Source organism: Anarhichas minor, unplaced genomic scaffold (assembly GCF_050575085.1).
Source record: "Anarhichas minor isolate MPS153535 unplaced genomic scaffold, ASM5057508v1 ptg000002l, whole genome shotgun sequence".
Classification (NCBI taxonomy): Eukaryota; Metazoa; Chordata; class Actinopteri; order Perciformes; family Anarhichadidae; genus Anarhichas; species Anarhichas minor.
The window spans coordinates 7,393,451-7,415,126 of NW_027466448.1; the positions used below are offsets into that span (position 1 = coordinate 7,393,451).

A 21,676-nucleotide genomic window follows, 5' to 3' on the forward strand; every position below is an offset into this window, starting at 1 on the left:
ACAACTACAGGGGTCACGTTCATGTGGTTTTCTGCATGGAATTCATCAGTGGATTGTGTAACAACACTGCGTCTCCTCTATCGGTATTTATATATACTGTGACCCACACAGCGTGCTAAGCCTTCATTTTTTGAAACAAAATAATGTTCCCACGTGGGGGATTAATGTATGCGGTTAATTTATGCACGTTCTTTAGACATTTCTTTCAACACTTATAAAAGTCCGCTCTGTGCAAGGAACGGCTCAGTGTGCATCGGGGGAACAGGCACATGTATTTATGGCTGAGGAGGAGTTTGAATGTTCTATTGATTTGTACCTATAACCTGAGCAGCGGTAACAACACATCAACATCAGCTAAGCTCTGACAAACATGTACACATGGCTAATAACCCCAAACACAAGCACCGATGCTTATGTTGGGACATATTGTTCAAAAACTTGCCAGTAAGCTCAACAACAACTGTTTCCAAACATGACCTATTTTCTCTCCAACTGCCTGGTTATGCAAGTCTGTTTCAGTCGGAAAGTTGGACTGAGGACACTGATTTTATTCCTGGAATGATGTTGTCAGTCGGTCTATGATGGAGGAAAGAAAAAAAAGGGACAAGGAGCCGAGGTAACAGAGAGGCATGCTATATCGATCCAAGGTGCTGCTGCCCGCTATCCAAAAACAGATTAACTCGTAAATATATTCAGACGGATACACAATAACAGTGTGTTTGAATTCAGTGACCTTCCAGTTTGTTACACAGAACCGTCTGAGAAGCCGTCATTAGAAAAAAGGTTTGTAAAAAGGCAGGCACTTTCAAAAATCACCTGGCAGGTGATTGGATGAACCATACGTCAATCAAAAGAACGTGAACACAACACTGACATGTCGTCACCCTTTGAGTCGATATGGTGAACTTGCAAATTTTTCAAATCAAGCAGTTATGGAGAAACTTCATCTTTCCTTTGGAGTTGTGTTTCTGGTCCCCCGATGAATGCAAGTCCAACATTCACTCTCTTTTAGCTCTGTTTCTGGTCTCTACCATCTCCTGAGGAAAATATCTGACTCTTTAGCAGATAAATGCTCCACTTTGTTCACCGGCTACGTAGTCACCAACCGTGTCCGTCTCACGTCTGGTGCAGCCGCAGTAAGAGCGGTGAGAGTGAACCAAAACAGTAGTTATCAGACAGCTAAACGATGAGCTGAAACTCACTATAAAGCTCCGTTAAGATGAGGGGAGCGCCATATTCAGGGGATAATTCTCTGTAGGTTCATCACTGTGAGTTACCCCTTTCATATTATGCTAAGGTAAGCTAATTGACTCCCGGCTCTCTTATGATGGCTAGAAGCCATGTTTCTTCTTAGCATAATGTGGAAAAAAAAACTGTACAATCAGCAAAACATTAAGTGCTATACAACGATAGCAATGTAATACTGTAAATACACAGCCATATGGGGCTGGTAGGATATTATGAGCAGTCATGTAACCCAGAGTGGAGATACAACGCATTATCTAGTCTCACATACCTCTGACTCTGTTGGCTGCAGCGTCATGAGTAGCCACACTTGATACGCTACATCTAATCTGTGCCGTTGTCACAAATGGACATCCATAACAGCACGTCCCTATGACGTAATAACAGCTCATTGCTATACGAGACGATACAAATGGTTCACATTAACAGCTAGACTTCCATAGATGAGCACAGCTGTTACGACAGATGGATTAAGGGTGCTTCGGTAAATCCATCCGCTACAACATTAGCTCTCGGGAAGTGAGAGTAGACGAACCCCCGAAATGCTTCACTGGTTGCAAATTAATAATTTTTTTCACAAGACATCATTACAGGGATATGCCTGCCATGATGCTCCCCCTGTAAGTAACCAAGGGATCATTATGTGCCTCATGGAGAGTCAGTCAAGTGTGGAGAGTCTGTAGTACGCGGATCATAAGAGCTTTTCTTCTCAGCTAACTACCAGGGATCACCAATGGTTTTCTTCCCAACATACCTCACACACACAGCAACCAGTAACAACAGCCCAGCGCACAAAAATAACCAGAGATTAGCCTAATCGCCCCACTTATCACTTCAGCCCCCTCCCAAGACTATATCTGTCGTCCGTCTGCTTACTGTACTGTGCACACTATGCAGAAGGAAACTTGTGTTCACAGGGGGATATCCCGAGTGGATGGACGGATCATCAAAGCCGCTTTCTTTTCACTTACTGTTTTTTTACCCAGCACTCTCTGGAGAAGGATAATACAAACCCTGAGAAGTATATATTTATATTTTTGCTGAATATCAAAATAAAAAAAAACATGTTGAAAAATAAGCAGCAGATGTTGATTTAGTTTGACTGCTGTGGGGATGCTGAAACAGTTATACCTCTGGCTCAATAAAAGAAGATGGCAGTGCGTCAGTCGCTTACTACTCTGGTTCAGTCATTTGTATCGCGTAAGACCTGGCTCCATTTACCTTTTAGAGAATATTCATGATTAAATACTATTATAACGATGCTTTACTGGAACTAAAACTATTCGTTCTTCTTCTCAGTCCGCCTCTCGGTGTCACTGTCTGTCTGTCGTTACTGTGCAGACACGTCTGTTTATATCTTAAATCAAATAACGGGCCGAACTGAGAGACAGACTGACCGTGACAGTAAGAGATGAGAGGACAGAGACAGAGACACAGAGGTACTCCCAGTGGAGGAGTTTACATTTCAAATATCATACGTCAGCTTACAGTGACAGTACGACACAAAGTGATCTTTTTTTATTTAATCACATAGATGTATTAATTTACTTAACTTCCTCAGTAGACAGGACGGACATAGCACTAACAGCATGTCTCCCATATTTTTCATTAACAATATGCGTCAAGTTCTGTCTAGTATCAAGTATAATAGTTATGTATGTCTCGACAAACGTTGAATCAGCAGATTCAAAATATGTTTGACTGCTAGAGGCGTGTAAACGATTAAAAAAAGGATGTATATTGAGGTAGGCATGGTTTGGTTAATCTAAATTTGTCGCTGTCCAAATCATGCATCTCCAAAAATTTCAAGTTTTTCATGAAATAATCAGCTTTGTGAAATTTTTTTCTTTAAGACATAGGAAAAAGAAATGGAGCTTTACTGGATCCTTCATCAAAATTACCCAACATGGACACATCAAAGGGATTTATTTCATTATTTTAAGCTTGAAACATATGGGTGTTGACAATCTAGCCTATTTTTAACCTATATTTCCTCTCACTCGAAGGCTTTCTCGCCTCCCTCTCCCTCATCCTGTTTGATCTAGTCATGAAGGTATCTACAAGACACACTTTGCTTGTTTTTTTGAGTGAATCCAATATTTTATACATCAAGAGCAACACCTGCACACCTCCCCCAATCCACACGTTTACTCAGTTAACCAACACGTTTGAATATAATAGTGTATTGGAGCTGCTGTGCAGGCAATACTGTTGACATAATAGTTTTATAATCACTTTGTATTTATAGTATGTGTAAAACCACTTCCAGTCTCTGATTTGACAAAACAGAAATAAAGCGGAGCTGTGTCAGTATAATCAGTGTGTTTAAAGCTACTACTTTTCGCGCCACTTAAACAGTATGGTTCTGACAATTAACTCTGTCGTCTAAAACATATGGTCAAGCAATTAACACTCTCTACCGCAGTTAACAAGACCAGCTATAGCAACAGAAGGAGCGCTGAGTGGCATGGCAAGAGGAACATGGGTTAAATCTCCAGGGGATGAGGAGGACTCTTTCTTCCAGGCGGTGGAGTCTGGGATTTTCCACCCCGCGGGCCAAGAGTGAGCTTCCCTCAGAGAGCTGAGCAAGAACACGATTCAAGGCACATTATGTTCATCGTCAGAGACCTCGTCTTAAAACAGAGACGACAACGCAGGCAGCATGAGAGGGGGGGAAAAGCATTGTCTCTCATTTTTGTCTGCGAGACAAAATTGGACTGGAGGAGTCCATTAGGCTGCTGTTGTGCGTGTGTGTGTGTGTGTGTCTGTGTGTGTGTGTGACAGGGTGAAAAGACAGCAATGGACGGAGGCTGTTGGTTTCATTTGTCTTTCCAATGCAACTTTGCGATTGGATGTACCAGATCAAAACTCAGCTGCGTCTGCAAATGTCCACACTTGACACTTCAATGCGCCCTGCCTGATCGGATAGATTTCGTGGTAAAAAGGAGTGGCTGTAAAACGGCGGATAAAGACATTTCATTTCCTTTGAATTTTTCACAATAAAAATTCCCCCAATACTTTTGCTGCTTACTCTTCTTCCTTGCAGTATTTGTGGAGTTGTTTTTATAGAAGGGATCCCATCGTGGAGCGTACAGACTTGACGGTTAAAGTTGCAGTGAATATACAAACGTAACCACGGTTAGAGAAGAAGAGAGATAATGCTCGTCTTTGGAAAAGACTCATCTTTAGGCCCAACTGCACCCTCAACAAATGTGTCACTGTGTAAATCTGAAAACAGTGCTAAATTAATATCTATGGGGGAGAAAGATAACGCACCATCTAAAGCTCAAATAAATCAAGTCGACGACTACAGTACAGTAACAGAAATGATGTGAATTATCTTACACAAATGATCGCATTGACAAAATAGCAGATTCTTGTCCAGTGTGTTTACCAGTGATGCTGGTGCTGTGACACCGTGGGTGCCTAATTCACAGCGGAAGGTCCCCCCCCCCCTCCTCACAGCATGTCAAATGTGCGACGGGCAGATTGTCACACATGAAGACATGTGACGGAGCTCTTCAGCCCCCCCCGAGGTACAACAAAAGGTCTGCTTCGCCTCCAGCAGCCTGCACGGTCAAGAGCTTGTTTTAGCCATTGATCGACTCAGATTGTTATTTAAAGGTGTCTGACATTGTGGAAAGGACCCTTTAGATAAATAAAATATGTTATTATATGTTATCTAATCTGTAATCTTACTGTGGAAACATGAGTGAAGAGTTGCAGCGAGGGATACGGAACGCGTAGATGAGTGTTAGATAAAAGATTTTCAGTGTCACGGCTGAATATTTAACTGATCTCGACAATGTGGATGTGAAGCAAGATTTCAAGACGTCTCTTGCGAGACACACAAGAGCGAGACTCACAATGTCACTCGTGAAAACACAATAACCAACAGTCTGGATCGAGCAACAGGTAAGAAAAACGTTTTATTTCTCTGTGGGGTCCTTTTCCATAATGTTATCAGACACAATCTGAGCCCGTCAGTGGGAAAAACAAGCACTTATAGTGGACATACATCGACTGTGAGGACTCGCCCTCAGTGAATACATTACAGCCCGCCTTACAGCTGACATCTGAAGCGTTTTTCACGCTCAATTAAAAAAGATTGCTGTCCCCATTAGTAACTTAGACACATAACCATGGGAAATAGGGTCCTGGTTGAAAAAACCCAAACCGTCTAACATGAAAATGCTAATTTGTTAGCTTTTTCCTTTAAGGGGGCTGCTGTTTTGAGACTTTCTTATCCAAATTGGACAAAGCATTCATAAACACAAACACCACTATGGAGCCGGAAGGCTGATGAAAAATTCAAGAGTGAAGAAGAGGAAACAGTGAATTCACTGTTCCGTAGCCGATTGCCTAGAGGAACTGGACAGCACACATTTGCTTCTATGTGTTTGTCCAATTATGGATACGAGTGCAGTGCCCGTTCAACACACGTCTGTTTTTTGTTGGGGGGGGGGGGAGATGACGCACAATCTAAAGCTCAATCATCTTAAACTGTAGCTTAATTTATTTGCATTATGTTTGTCACTGTTACTGTTTTGTCAGGTGTTCCTACTGATATTTGTTTATGTGTATGTGAGCACAGGTCAAATATGTACTGCACCTTTTATTTAATAAAAAAATAATGTTCTGAAAGTCAGCAGTGGTATTAAAGAAGCATTGAAGAAATCGTTGGCATCCATTCCCAATATATTAATAATCTGTATTTATACATGTATTAGTAACATTTTTCAGTCATTCAACTTTTAAAGAGTCTTTTACGATGGAGGGGCATGATCTGAAATACTGAACAAAACCGCCAGAATAAAACAACCAAAAGTCACTTCAAACGTTGGAGAAGCACCAAAGCAGAGGCAGGTGACTCAGACAGAAGCTCAGATCACAGCTGCATGGAGGACGTAGGTGGAACTGATAGGATTGATGTCTCCCTAGACTCCCGCGTAACAGTATCCTGATGCACACTAGAAATGTCTCATGAAAATATCACGGTGAATTGGATATCAAGTTTATAGCAGCGGCAACATTTGGACCTTCTCAGTAAAAGTGGAGAAAATCTAATTAAACCTGTGTATTCATTCATGCAATCTGCTGAGCTCCTTCCTTCCTTCTTTAATGAATATGCATACACGATGAAACGTAAACTCCACCCATGACGCACAGGCTGCTGCCTCTGCTTGATAAATGACACGAACGTCTGCAGGCACAGAAAAGGTGTTCCTTTAGTGTCCTCAACACGCCCCCGAGTGAAACCGGACCTTTGTGTGCTTTGCAAAACCACGTTGAATGTCCCAGGCTCGCCCTGTTGGGGACATTAATAATATCCAACCAGCTGTGCAGCCTTGGTGTGCCTCGTGCGGCAGCAACACAGAATCTGGGCTAACCAACACCTGCTCCGAAGTTGCGACATGTTCTGGGGTTGTTCAACTTTCCCAGCAGAGTCACTGTAAAGCAGTGTGTGATTTCTTGTCTTTCAAGGAGTGTTAAAACTGCACTTAGAAGATAATCTGATTAATATTTGCTTTACGTTTAAGAGTTGAAATACTCATTTTGTCTGATTATTCTCTTTTTTTTTTGGCTTTGCTGCAGTGAACCCACCCCACATTGTCTTGGCAGATTGATATTTACAGTAATTTCAGGAGGGGAAAAGATCGGTTGTGCTTCCAAGCTGCTATATGTCACCTCTAGGCTACAGGTTATGAAATATCCAGACACACACACATATTTAGACACGACACATTCCCGCAAAAATCCCCAGCCTCGCACATCACATCACACCAGATCAAATCACAGTACTTCACATCAAATCACATCACATAAGAGAGGAAACAGCTCTGCTCCAACGCAGCACAGAGTCCTGCAGCCGGTCTCCTCCTCACTACTGTATGTGTGTCCTACAACTAAATGCCATTTGAGAGAACATGGTAACGAGGCCAGTTATCCTCCTATGAATGTCGTAGGCTGTATTCTGTGATGGATGCACCGTAGACTTACAGATTCATGTCGCCTTTGTGTGAGGTAGCGCTGCAGTCACTGTGAGAAAATCGCATGTAGGCAAACGGACAAAAAAACCAAGACACTACCGGGTCACATTTTAAAAACCTTTGTCGTCATTTCAACAACAGGCTGTAATCACAGAGAGAAAAGAGGCTCAACACAGTAGAAAATAAATCAGGGTAACGTAGTACAGGAATCACTGCTGCTGCTGTGTGATACACACACGGATCAAATGTAACACACACTGCCCTCCGCTGTTTGTTTCTTCTCTTTCTCTCCATCTCCATCTGTCTTTCCAGCACTCCCTTTCAACCTGACGCATGATTCAGCACATCAAGATTCAGCACACCTTCTGTCTGTCTGTGTGTGTGTGTGTGTGTGTGTGTGTGTGTGTGTGCGCACGTATGCACCTGTGTCCCTGCATGGGACCAGGGCTGGAGGCCTGAAGGCACCCAGGACTTGGCGTACCCTGTTCAGAGACAGGTGAATGATGTCCACAGGAGTCTATAAACCAAAGCCGCCTAATCTCCTTTTACATCACACTATCTGTTTCTAAGGTGGCAAATTACAGTACAGTCGCTTAATCATGATCTCCTTAGATGCCTGTGCTTTTTTTAGTTTTTGTAGTCTAACATAACTGCTAATCTTTGCCTTGCAACTTAAAGGCATCACATGGGTATTTGCCAAAGAATAAATATACACATGAAGATAGTAATCCTTACTCGTAGTCCCTATTATCAACCTTCCCCTGTGTTGTCACCATGATTTTAAATGTTTTTCTCTACATGAATGTCTCTAATTTTGTATCTGCCCTGTACATAATAAGAAGTGCTAAATGCAACAGGTAAACAGAAGCTATCTTTATAAAAATGTATATTAAGAAACACCTTTGAAGTTCGGTCTTGGCTGTAATTCAACATGGTGATTAAAAAAGAAACACAAGACGCTGTGAAAAGGTGCAGACAAACATTCACACCTCCAATGTCAGTCTGCTGACATACTGTGTCTGAAGACAGGTCTGCTGTCGGACTGTCACGCAGTCGTGTGGGTTATTTCCTCTCCTGCACAGTGAATTAGACACCCAGGTCATTTGGTTCACATCTTCCCTCCTTTCAGATTAATTTACCGCCTGAGCTGTGAATCAACCCTGCACCTTTGCTTTGGACAAGGTATCCCTACAGAAGCTATAATTAACAGATTACTTGCAGATACTATCGATCTCTTGTAAAAAAAAACTAAAAAAAAGGCGGCTTGACAGAAATATAATGAACTAGCATCTTTTCCAGGCATTAGCGGTGAATTATCAGAACAATCTGATATTAAAGGAGTGATTCAGTCTCTCACATTGATGTTGATGTTGCATGACAGCCCTTTGATTGTTATGATGTTGACAAAGCGGAGCTGCACATAGGAGGCTAGTGCTTGCTACAGGCAGTTGCAATGTGCCTCACGCACATTCAGTTCATTTTCTCATAAAAAAAGAAGAAAAAAAAGAAGAAAAAAAAGAAATACTTGTTATTGCATGCCAGAGATTATGAAATAAACAAACTACACTGATTCAGGGAAGCCTCTGCCCCACATCTAGACTGTGTGCCGAGCATCTGATTGGCAGAGGCCCTTGAACAATGACGCTTCAGGGCATATTTCTGTCACAAACCCGTCTCTGGTGGGGACACGATGGCATGAGATGATGACACGGTTTCATCACCACGAACACAGGGTGACATGCAAAATAGAAAACGTGCACCACTCAGGAACTACACTGTATGCTTTATCAATGTAGTGGCTCGGCACTTTTGGTATAATCATACGGTGAATCTGGTGACGTCGCCTCATTTCCTGCTACTCTAGTATGTCTATACTGACTACAGGGGGTGTCAATCATTATCAAAATACAGCTGACTCTGCAACCTGATCAGACAACATGTATTGTGATACACCTCAATATCTGTTTAAATAAACAAGAAAGCAACACACAAATTGGAGGGGAAATGTGTTAACATGCATCCACCATATGCTATTCAATGTTTTATGAGTAGGTATTTCATAGTTATGGTTAAGTTAGGTTACAGTGTGTAATACAGTGGGGTTGGTTTAACACACACACACACACACACACACACACACACACACGCACACACACACACACACCATTCAAATGCAATCAGTGGCATTATTCCAATGCAGCACCACAGAGAGAGACAATAATTAAGTCCCAACAGAAGTCTTAGCAATTACTGATGATGCCTCTGTGGAAAAATACTTGATATAATAAAAGAAATGGTAAAGTAGAATTCAAATCAATTTTTGTATTTTTGTCAGTTAAAGACATCTACTCAAACGGAGAATGTTTCGACTTAATTGGAATATATTGCACCTTATATAGACCATAGCACAGTAACAGAAATAGTGGCGTACTGCTAGATAATAATACATTATCAAATGTGCTAATATTTACAATGAGACATAACATAAGTCAAGTAATACAGTTACTGTTAAGTTTTTAACCGTGGTAGAGTAACAGATAAATTCTGCCTGGGGCCTCAGAAAAGGTTGCAAACCCTACCTGGGGGGCTGGTATGCTGCCACAAGCCCAACCTGAGCCCTATTGCTGGGGCTGGGATCTGGCGGGAGGCCCGGTGGCTGTGATGAGCCAGATGTGGCAGTGGGAGCTGTGGGGATTCTCTGCAGGGGCTTAAAAGTGCTTTTCCATAGTCTGCTTTTGCATGTTTTTATTTATTACATAATGAAACTAAACCAGCACTGGACGGTGTGGTGCCTAAATCTATTCCTGGAAGATCTCTCCAACATTAGCACATATCTAAAGGTAACAGCAGAGGTTGGAGAAAAAACAACAACTGTTAAGGTCATTGGGATAATTATCTCTGTATCTGTGAGGACATGAAAGAATAAGAAAAACACAAGGGAAGCAGGGTTAAATATGAACAGTAGCAGGGGGCAGAAATGCCCTTGAAAGAAGAGTTAAAGATGAAAGGGCAAGAAATGCCACTGATAACTGGTCTCATTATCTCATTGAATTATTAAATACACAGTGAATTGCAAGAACCTATGGCGAGAGGATACATGCACACTCAGCGTACGCGTAGCAACATAAGCGTTTCATTTGAAGTCGTGTTTTTGGCCACCTGATGCAGATGAGTCACTGCTGTGTAGCGTGAAGGTCTTACATGTCTTTGAGTGGAGCTACACATACAATACGGTGAAAACATGCTGCTGCCACTAAGAATCACTTCAAATGTGCAGTTCAAGTGATTACATGAAGAGTTACTTCCAGATGTGCACACAGTGCAGCAGCCTCTGTTTTGGGTTGTAGCTCGATGAAATTGTGGCGTTTGAGTACAAAAGCATATTTACTGCTCTGCGTGACCTTCACACTGGATGCTGCAATTTACCGAAGCACCGTGCGTTGCAATAATTATGTGTGAGCAAACAAATGAATAAATGACAGAACAAACACACAGAGAAACATGCATAAATAGAAATAAGGCTGAGGTCAGAGCCTGTATAACAAAAAACAACGAATCCCATCTTAGATAGTACTCATGCTTATTCAAACTACTACGTCGAATATAGCCCTTTTTGCCATCATTATTTTTCTGACTAATTGGTACGGCCAGATGGAGTCGTCTACTACTCCTCTCTAATGAGTGACAATCGGAGTGAGTTGCTTAAATAAGACGCATCAGTTCCTTTGTGGGTACTAATACTGTTGCCACTCAGCTGTTACACTTGGACACCCAGCAGCCACTTCCCAGCACTACCGTCAGCACATTGAGAGAACTCTTTGGAATATTCTTAACAACTATAACTCCGGTATCTATCGCACCACGCAGGAGTATTCTGCTCCTGTGAGGTCAAAATGAAGCTAAAAAGGAGCATGTGTGAAGAAGAAGACGCCACAGAATGAGACCAAGAGATAGTGTTGGCGAAACAACAAATCTGACTTAGCCCAGTTCTAACGGGCCAGCCTGCGCTGATGAAATAACGGCCCTCTTTACTTCGCAGATGGAGGGAAAAGATGGTGACAAAGTGAAAAAAGGGGGGGGGGGGGGGGCAGGGAGCACACGACAGATGAAGGAATGACGGACATACAGGCTGCAAGATGATTTATTGTCAAAACTCACTGTCTGAATAACTAACTGGGTCCATTTTAAGGCTGATATAATGATGGTTCACTCCTTGAAACCCATTAAGACGGCAGGAGACTGCATTTGTCCCTCCATTAAAGCGCTAATCCTGCATCCTAAACCTAACATGTTACGACAGCTTGGAACATTTCCACCGAGTGCCTTTTCTTTCCTCTCACGTCTCTTGTGGACGTGTCTGATTCGCTGTTCTACTATTAATCAGTGTGTCAATTTACTGCGGGCACACCAAAATAACTATTTCATTTCTATGCTGGATTTTTCAGAGAGGGTGCTAAAGGAGGACGATGTGCCGTGAGTGGAAAGGGTGAGGAAAGGCAGGCGAGGGGAGAGAGAGAGAGAGAGAGAGAGAGAGAGAGAGAGAGAGGGGAGAACCAGAGAGGAAGAAATAGGCAAGCAGAGTTTGATAAGCAGAAAGACAATTTGAGACAAAAGAGGAATGACCGGGTGAGCATGAGAGAGACCAAGTGAGAGTGCGGGGCTGTGAGCTCTGCTGTTTTATCCGAGCAGTATGACACATCTCTATATACTGCACTGCCCTGCCTCCCTGCATGCTCACTGCAGATTTTCATTAACCTTGCGGCACAGTCTATATGTGTTTTTTTTTTTTAACCTGTTCCATACCATCTCATCCTCCCACTGCATGCAGCTCTGCAAGCTAATATACATCATATACAGCACGGCCCCCCATCTGAAAATTCACAATCAACTTCCCACATAGTGTGCATGCCAAGATAACACCCTGCAACTGCAATCCATATGGTGCTCACTTTCAGAATATGGTTCGTGATTGTGCGTGTGTTTAGGAGTAAATCCACATTTGGAGCTAGAATAATGCTTCGCTGAAACATGAATAATGCTTTTGTTTTTCAAGCGCCACATTATGCAGTGAGGGGTAATATAACGGAGTTTAAAACATACCCTGACAGAAAAATATAAGCTACCATAAACACTGTAAAAGTATCCTGCCGTTATTGGTACACAACCAAGAGGATGCTCTTTCCCTGCTCCATAAATGTGCACTGATCCATAGCATGGTTGGCTGGGAATCGGCTGTACTATTTACGCTGAGGTCTGATCCTGTTCATGGCTTTCGCTGATAGTGTGCTTGTGAAAGCCTATGTTTTCCAAATGCATCTAGTAAATAATCGATTTCCTCACTGCCATTGTTACTGATATGTCATTGAACTATACATTGTGTGTGTGTGTGTGTGTGTGTGTGTGTGTGGGTGAATGCAAGCTCAGATTGAGCTCTGACAACGACACAATTTGCTTCACCCAGAGTAACAAACAGCATGGATAACGGCAGCGATAACAACAGGGGAGTCAGACAATACGGGAGGGGCAAGGGCGCTGTGGGGCAAGGACGTTGAGGACGAGGTGAGACAGAGCGGCGGGCTCATTTTAAATGGTCAGCCACTTACATCACATGTAAAACTACATTTCAAATCAAACATAATGTCGGTGCTTTTTGGCCATGATGTCTAAAAATGTATTCATCTGCCGGACTGGTTCGGTCATGATATGGAGCAGCACGATCTTTCGGTGTGTAATGAAATGATTACCAGGAGACGGAGAAGACCAGAGCTCGTTTAAACAGTCTGAGTCAGGGAGTGCGATGACTCGATGGAGGGTAATAACGTGTCACTCTCCGTTATGTCCAGCGGGGTCTAACCTTGTGATTGTTCACACAAAATCCACCTGGGTCATCTAGCAAAAACCACACCAACAAAACATGAAGAGAGAAGTTCATTGACCCTCTAATATACTTTACCTTTCTGAAAGAATGGAGGCAATTATTTTTGGATTTTTAAATTAATTTCACTTCATCAATAAGCTAAAAACTGACATTAACACTCGTTTCCCATGGATGAGCCGTCTGACCAGTGGTGATTGACAGCACCTATTACTGTTTAACGTGCACAATTACATCTGAGCGCTAATCTTTGTTAATGTGCTGTTGGGTAAAGAACCCTGCCAGAGAACCACCATAATTACTGATGTACACATGACAAACATCCACATACGCACCTCCTCCCACTGATGTATGTATCTGATGAGTCGGGACAGTCTCAACAGACGCAGAAGACTGAGGATCTTGGTGAAACGGACGATTCGCAGGGCACGAGCTGTTTTATATACCTCCGAGTCAAAGCCTTTCTCCACTATTAAAAAGATATAATCCACTGGAATGGAGGAGAGGAAGTCCACCACGAACCAGCTCTTCAGGTAATTCATCTTGATGATCTTGGGGTCGAGGATGATCTCGGAGCTCTCCTCGTTGACGATCCCCGTTCTGAAGTTCATGACCAGGTCCACCAGGAAGATGGTGTCCGAGGCCACATTGAAGACCAGCCAGGTGGTGGTAGTCTGCTCTGAGAAGAAGGTTATTCCCACAGGAATGATGATTAGATTCCCCATCATCATGATGAGCATTATCAAGTCCCAGTAGAACCTGCAAAGCGACACACATGAATCAGTTATGCATGGTAGACAACATGTTGTAGACAGTTAATGCAGACAGTGTGTATTCACGTAGATGTTGATGTATTCACTTTTCCACTTTGTCTGACAGTATAAAGCTGTCTAATGTGTCCATTAAAATCCTCCATTAAGGCTCTAAGCATAAGACTGAGTCTAGAAAGCCTCAAAGTGAAAGTAATAAAAGAATACACAGATCTACAGCGGCTCTGCAAGGCAGTACTTAAACACGAAATGACACGAGTGGAGGACAGCAGAACAGTGAATAACACATTTTTAGGTAATTGAATGTTCAAATTAACTTTCACGACCTGAAAACACACCGTGAAAGGGTGAAAGCTGTAAATCAAAAGGTAGCCACACCCTAAAGCATACCCTGCTTTATCGTCTATTTTACTCTGAATGGGACCATAATTTACTAAATTAACGTCATGCTGTTTTGAAGAAGACTTGAAACTAGCGATTGGGGTCCATAAACTCATGTTACAATGTTAACTGAGGTAATAAAGAAGCAGCGTCATTTTCTCACAGACTTCTATACAATCTGACTTCTCTATGCAACCAGAGGAGTCGCCCCCTGATGGCTATTAGAAAGAATGCTTACGCATTGGCTTCCCTTTTCAGAACCAGCTACTACCAATAATCACCAATCACCAAAACTAACAATAGTCAGTGGGAAATACTTCAAGACTGAGATCTGTACATGTGCAGAGGCTCTTAAGTCCTCACTTGCTTTAACAGCTACACGTGCTTGCGTTGTTACCTAAAGCTCTTATGTAATATTTTCTATCCCACTATGATTCAAGGACATCGAGACATGTGCTGCCGACACTTGCTGTATGTATCCAGGGCCCTGTTAGAAGAAGACCCTCTCCTAATGTCCCTGCCCTCTGTCTTGTGACGAACAGAGCCAGAAGTGATTCATCAGCACCCTGCTCTTTTCACCAAGTGTCCTGGGCCTCGATAGAGGCCGAGCAACCGTGAATGAAAATAGATGCTTTCAGGAATCCTATCTCTCGTGCTAAAAACGCTCCACTGACGCCATCCCTGCCTGCCTGTGCCCTGCCCTGCTGCCTATCCATTGCTGCTGTTGAGGATGGAAATGGACTCGCTGGCTGGTTGGCAGGCTGCCTGTCTGGCTGGGAACCCAGTAATGGATCTGTTTGAATGAATTAAGACTGGGCCTTGGTCTTATAAATATCCACAGATCATGTGTCTGATAATTGTCTTTACGTAAACTAAACAGCGGTCATCGAGGTGGTTCATTGTATTCACCGGAGGTATTTTTACTGGTGTTAAACTGGGGCCTATGGAGTGGACTCTTCATATATGGAGAGCCTTGACTCAACACCTTGAGTGGGACATTAAAGCACAGAACATGATGCACTTTGGATTAATTGATGCTAGTCATTCGTTTAGTTATATTGGTAGAAACATACTTATACAACAATGACACTGGGCATGAGATTTGTGTTTACCTTAGCTTTCGACAAACACACATATTCATACCATACCGAATACACACACACACACACTATTGTCAACCTTTCAGTCTATTGCTACCCCTTCAGCAGACGTGCCAGGATAATGTGCATACAGTACATGTGTGTGTGGCATGACTTAGTCTTTTTATTCATATTTAAGAATAAGAGGCTACAGTGACGACATCCGCTATGATTCATCTTTTCAAATGCTTCATAAAAAGATCAAAAACAAAAGATTAAACCGTGATTATAAAGACCTTTTTTGGGGTCATTGATATTAAAAAAGAGTTTTAACAAAACAGCATCAAATTAATTGTTGGAAAAAAAAATGCAAAATGAGGGTTCAAAAAGGAAAAATCGGAAATATTCGTACAGCACTCAAGAACATCTGTTAAATTGCTATTTTTCAAATAATAGAAAATGATTTCTTTCCACTAATATTAATATAATCAAAAACCCACTCAGTGCCCACATCTTGACGATAATTCTGTTTCTCTCGTGACTTGTGTAGGTGGCATTTATACTGCACATGACCTCTAAGACACCCACTTACCTAATGAATAAAACATTGTGTTTCAATTCTTGAATTAGAAACTATAAAACAGGAAACGGCAAAATGTACTGCAACAGAGAGAGAAGTTGTTCACAAAGTCAGAAGAATCCCTGAAAAACAGAGCACTGCAGACGTTTGAATACTAAGTGAGTTGCCCCCTTTCATTTTAAAGATCCAGTCGCAAAGTGTCAGCTCCAACGGCAGCTCGAAAACTGCACCCAGCTCTTGCTACATCATTGTATTAAAGCTCTTGCTTCAATGCTCCAACTCTGAGAATGCACGCAGCCCCGGTTACACCAGTAGCTGAGAGCATGTGCATCCAGCTGTAAATGCAGCTCCTACTCCGGCAATGCACTAAAGTCACCAGTCAAACTCCTGCTTCAGGTGCGGTAGCTCCACTGGTGCACCTACTTTACGTCCACATTCACCCAGAGCTCTCGCAGTACACTCACCTTTAGCCTTTTTAGTTTTGTGCCCCAGCCATATGCATTAACATCCAGATAAACCCAGCGCCCTGCACTGCTGCTAGTCATTTGTTGTGCCGAGTTCTTCTTCGATTTGTCAAGCCGCTCTTTAACACACCAACGAGCTGCTGTTCTGATTGATTAAAGTGGCTCTGCAGCAATGCTGCAAAGACATATTGGTTTATTCTGCCAGATGTATGCACCCTGTAGAAACTAATACAAAATGAGTGTTTCCTAATATGTCACAGAAAGAAAACTTTAAGACAAAACAAACCCACCAGAAAGCCATATAAGTTATTTGCCAAATGTTGACACTCGGCTATTATAGCCTGATGGACCTCCCGAAAACAGGAGCCTGGAGCTGTAGAACCTACAAAGTGTATACTGATGTATACAATGATAAAAATGGGATTTCAGATCAAATAGATGGAGGTCAAAGTCATCTATATGACTGACAATGAGCTTATTGAAATGTATTTTAAACTATGGTCATCAGATGCTTTGGCTAAAACACACTCATCTGCCTTGGCCAAACAGGCACCCTCTTTAGAACACACTCTGAAAGTAAACATCACTGAGAGTCTTTTAAACTACGACAAAGGCCTCTCCTTAGCATAACCCGAGGTGTATGAGGCCATGCATGAGGCCTCTCTGAAAATCTATGAATAATGAATATTACTAATCTACCATTAATCTTTAAGCAGCCACTGTGTACAAAGAATATCTTGGATATTGAGTTTCAAAACACTCTCACAAAGCGATATACAGCCTGTGTGACGGGTGGGGCCATTCATGGACCCTACTTACGTAAGAGTTTCATTAAAAGACCATACAGGCTTTGCTTTTTGGTCATACAAAGTGCTGCCACAGTATAGAAATATATTACAGTTATATACAAAAAAATATAAACAAACTTAGAGATCAACTTCAGACAGGATCACACCAGCTTCCCCACTTACTATCCCCCTATTTACGGCACCCTTGCTCAGACTACAACCATCTTTAAAGTTGGCCTTCATTTTGTTCCCAACTACACACCAGTAAAGTTTCGTGAATGCATCTTGCACGGTCTGTGTGGCTACTAGGGTGACAAAATCAGACATATAAACACCTACAAAGTACTGAAAACCTCTGTGGTAATTCCTGCTACAGGAGCCACATTTTGCCATGATCACACACACACACACACACACACACACACACACACACACACACACACACACACACAGACTCACAAGGTGAAAACAAAACCAGGCACACACTGTCGCAGCTGGTAATAATTAAGAGGATGAATTGAGCCCCAGAGTAGAGGACTAGATTACCATTTAAGCTACAGTACAAGGGGACCTGCCAAACAAAGTGTACCCTTGCACCTCCATCATTTATGCACCAGCATGGTAGCTTGAAGCGCTGGGGATATATAACTTCACAGAACCATCCACGAGGCAATCTCACTGGCATGAAGGGGTTGTGTCGTTAAACTGGCTAGAGGACAAGGACTTCAAACACCCTTTGGAAAATGTCAGGAGGAAGGAACCTTAGGGAGCCTTCAGCAGCCTGAGTTAGTGGAATATAAGGGCCAATCTCCTTGAGCAGAGGTTAAAGAGCAAACACCCCCACTGATGGCCCAATATGTCTCATATTAAGAACATGCTCTGACATACATACTGTATGTGATCTACAGTGACAAAAATCAATTATTTCCCATCATGGAGCTTTTTCACTACATGTTCCATCTCTTTCAAAAAGGTTTAGCATAAAGTAGATCACAAATACAGCCAAAGATAGCTCAGCAATTGTCAACTGTGAAAGGAGGGTATGCATATCACTTGGATTGTTCAGGTCTACGAACCCTTTGGCCATCTTGTAGAGAGACAGGGGGGGGGGGGGGGGGGGGGTCGTTCTCCTTACATAATTGTTTACAGAGATTGCTAAGCTCAGTGACTGTTGTGTTGTGCTACTAATCCTTGCCCACCGTCATTGTACATCTGTGTGAGCGCATGGGCATGTGCATATGGCCGTGTCCTTGTGTGGGTGAGTGCAGGATATCCTGGTTAGCGTTATATGTGTATACAAATACAAATCAAGCAGAAGCTACACAGTTATAAGTGCAATTGCAGCTTTCAGTTGTCTAGGTTAGAATTCAGCTTGCAGACTCCAGCAGCTCTGAGCGAGCAGCAGCATAAACGCTGCAGAGCGGAGGACGGCGCTGCATACTCAGGCCTGCTCTGGGTTCAGGACCACGGACAGCTCCGTGTTAGAGCGGAGGGATCAACGTGTCCCGGCACGTCACGTAGCCTACAGCTTCAATGGAAAACGGGGATGATTGTCACCATCAAGCTGTGTGCCAGGGGACACCGGTGCAGAGACGGGGCTGGATGACATGCTTAATTGGTTGAGTGGTGAACTGTAAACATGCAGCCGGTGGAGAACCCGTCCTGCCTGTACCTGATCTCATTTGTTTACCATCCGAACGCACTGTCTCACAGATACATTACACACATGAAAGCACATTAGAAGCATGTTTGTCTCAACTCATTTGCACCACTTATCACACGTGGGGATGCATCTATCATCAGGCAGTTTTTAATGCAGTTTTCACTTGCAGCCGCACTCTTTTTAATAGGACAATAGGATATCTGCTTGTGCAGGTGAGAGAATGACATGCCGAAGAAGAAATAAATAACAATCCTGTCACTGTGGCATTTCGTGCACAACACGGGAGGAAGTGTGGCATGATCGGCTCCTTTGAAACAAACACATTCCACCACATTCCCCCCCCCCCCCCTCAACGAACACCCCGCTCATTCATTAGTGCTGTCAAATGTTTGCAAGACTGATCGATTCAAAACACGGCCATTTTCCTCCTAAATCGTTTCGCTGCACGATTTCTTTTACCGCATTCTGTGCATTTTTTTTTTTTTTTTTTTTTGCACACAGGCCCGTCGTCCGGTACCGCCGCCTACAATGTTTACAACCGGGATGGTGCAATGGCATTGTCACGTTGTGTCCAGGTACCGTCGCCCCTACAGTAGCCTACACGGGAAGATGTCGTAATGATGAGGACCAATGCTAATGTGCAGTTAATGGTGAAACAATCAGAAAAGGTGCGCGTGTCTGTGGCTGTCTGCGTCTGCGTGTGTGTGTGTGTGTGTGTGTGTGTGCGTTTTGAAATTGACATTCACCGTCCGTTTTCCAAGGACATCTCACGGATACACCTTTGTAGCATAAACGCGTCCTTCTCTGTTATAATAAAAATGCCGCAATGAAACACACACACTCACTGAGCACATTTAAGTCAGTAAAGCCTTCAGCCTGCGAAAGCCCGGTTGCCTAAATACAGAGGTAGATTAGCGTATGCGCCTCGGGGCAGGCTGTGCGTGTGCCGATGACAGCGCGTTATGTGTGAGAGTGTATAGCTTGCAGACCCTCGGGTGACGGGAGGGGTGGATAAGAAAGGGAGGAGGAGAAGTGGGGGTGAGCAGGTGTCTTTTCCAGCCCTTACCTAAAATCGCTATATGGATGAATGATCCAGTATCCGGCCGTTTGAACCCTCTCTTGCTCTTTCTCCACGGCTTTCTGACTGCCGAACATACGCAAGGAGAACTTATTGACTCCGGGCTGCATCATGGCCCCAAATTGTCTCTGCATAAAACCATGTTGCCTGGCTTCCGCGTCCAGATCGTCAAAACCGACCATGGCCTCTTCCCGCTCCCCCTTGAAGCCCACCGAGTTGCCGTGCTCCTTCTGGCTCCCCGTGTTGTTCTTCTGTATCGAGTCTTGCCTCTGAAATACATTATTCCCGTCCGCCTTTTCCTCCTTGTTGCTGGAGAAGGAATTCGATTTGTCTTCCATGGTGTCTTTAGTTTTCCCGTTTTTCTTTGTGGCAAAGCGTCTCCGTCTCCGGCTCCGGGAGGGCTGCGCGCAAAACTCGAGAGGGACCCGCTGTGAGCTCTCCTGGTATTTTTTCCCCTTCTTCTTTTGCTGCTTTTAATTATGTCCTTCAAACTGTTCAGCTCCTCTGCCTTCGGTGGGAGTGCTGCAAACTGAGACAGAGTCGCCGACAGCCCTGTGGATCAGGTTTCTTGGGTTACCGCCATCTACCGACGGCCCCGGCTTCTACCGTCCAAAGCCTCTCTGCTTCTGTCTCACTTCGCACGGCACTGCGGTTTAACTGGCACATGCCCCTGCACCTTATTTACATAATGTGGCTCATGATACCTCTTCCCTCCCCTGTCACCAGGATCCGGCATGGCGGCAGGAAGCCCATATCTTAGGAGCAGAGCATATATTTGAACTTAATAAAGACGTTGTATATATGTTTTATAATTCGTTTGACAAGACATGTGTGCCTCCTGTGGCTCGGCTGGCGGCAGGTTTGTTTCCTACTGAGGAGTGATAATAGAAGACAACACAGTGAAACAGATTGGGATCATAGTTGGAGCCTCTTGGTGATATGAGAAAACTAGTTGAACATCTTGTGGAAGTCACACCTTACAAGGTGTTGCAGATATGATCCAACATTTAGAGCGTGAACGCACCGAATGCATTGCATCGACTATATAGTTGCAATATATACAAGCAACCTATAAACTTCATTTGTGCATGGCAAGGAGATAACATGGTGCACTTCAATTAAAACAGTTAAATACTGTATAGAGTTAGGGATGACAAACTCAATACATCTCCTAAAACATCCCAAAACTTTGTTTTAAATCAACACATCTCAAAAAAAATGAATTGAGCTCACTGTTGTTTAGATAACCCAGCCACCTGTAGGGGCACCAGTCAGAATGGATTGAGGTGATTCAAGTGAAAGTAAAGTAAAAGTGCTAATAGCACTTTAAAAATTCCAAGTTAATGACCTGCATTCAAAATGCTCCCCAAGTAAAAGTATAAGTATTGTACTTAAAAGTAAAGTAGAAAAATGTCCCCTTTGACTGTTACTATCATATAATATCATCGTTCTATTATCATCACTCATGCATTAAGGTAAACAAAGGCTTTTACTGTTGTAGTTTATTGAGGTTTACTATTGATTAATCTCCTAATTACTTTCTCAATTGATCTATTGATTCTTTGGTTTGTAAAACTTCAACAAAAGAGAAATCCCACCACAAATACCCAATTTGACACCTTCACTATGCTTGTTTTTATCCAACCAACAGTCCAAACGTGGCCCCAGTGTTTGGCATTTTGAATAAAAAGTCACTGAAATGATTATCAAAATTGTTTCAAATTGATTTATTTCTCAGTCGTCTAATTGATAAATCGACTATC

The 21,676-nt window shown here is 42.9% G+C and overlaps 1 protein-coding gene across 1 annotated transcript in view; it reads right to left on the reverse strand.

Moving 5' to 3' along the window:
• The window catches only part of hcn1 (hyperpolarization activated cyclic nucleotide-gated potassium channel 1), a 58,184-nt gene extending 37,933 nt beyond the window's left edge, over positions 1-20,251 (reverse strand). The window contains exons 1-2 of the mRNA XM_076087619.1: positions 19,902-20,251; positions 13,446-13,869 (exon numbers count right to left, since the gene is read on the reverse strand). Coding sequence (XP_075943734.1) covers positions 13,446-13,869; positions 19,902-20,251 — 774 coding nt within the window. The remainder of the gene's footprint in view (positions 1-13,445; positions 13,870-19,901) is intronic.
• Positions 20,252-21,676: the final 1,425 nt, after the last annotated feature.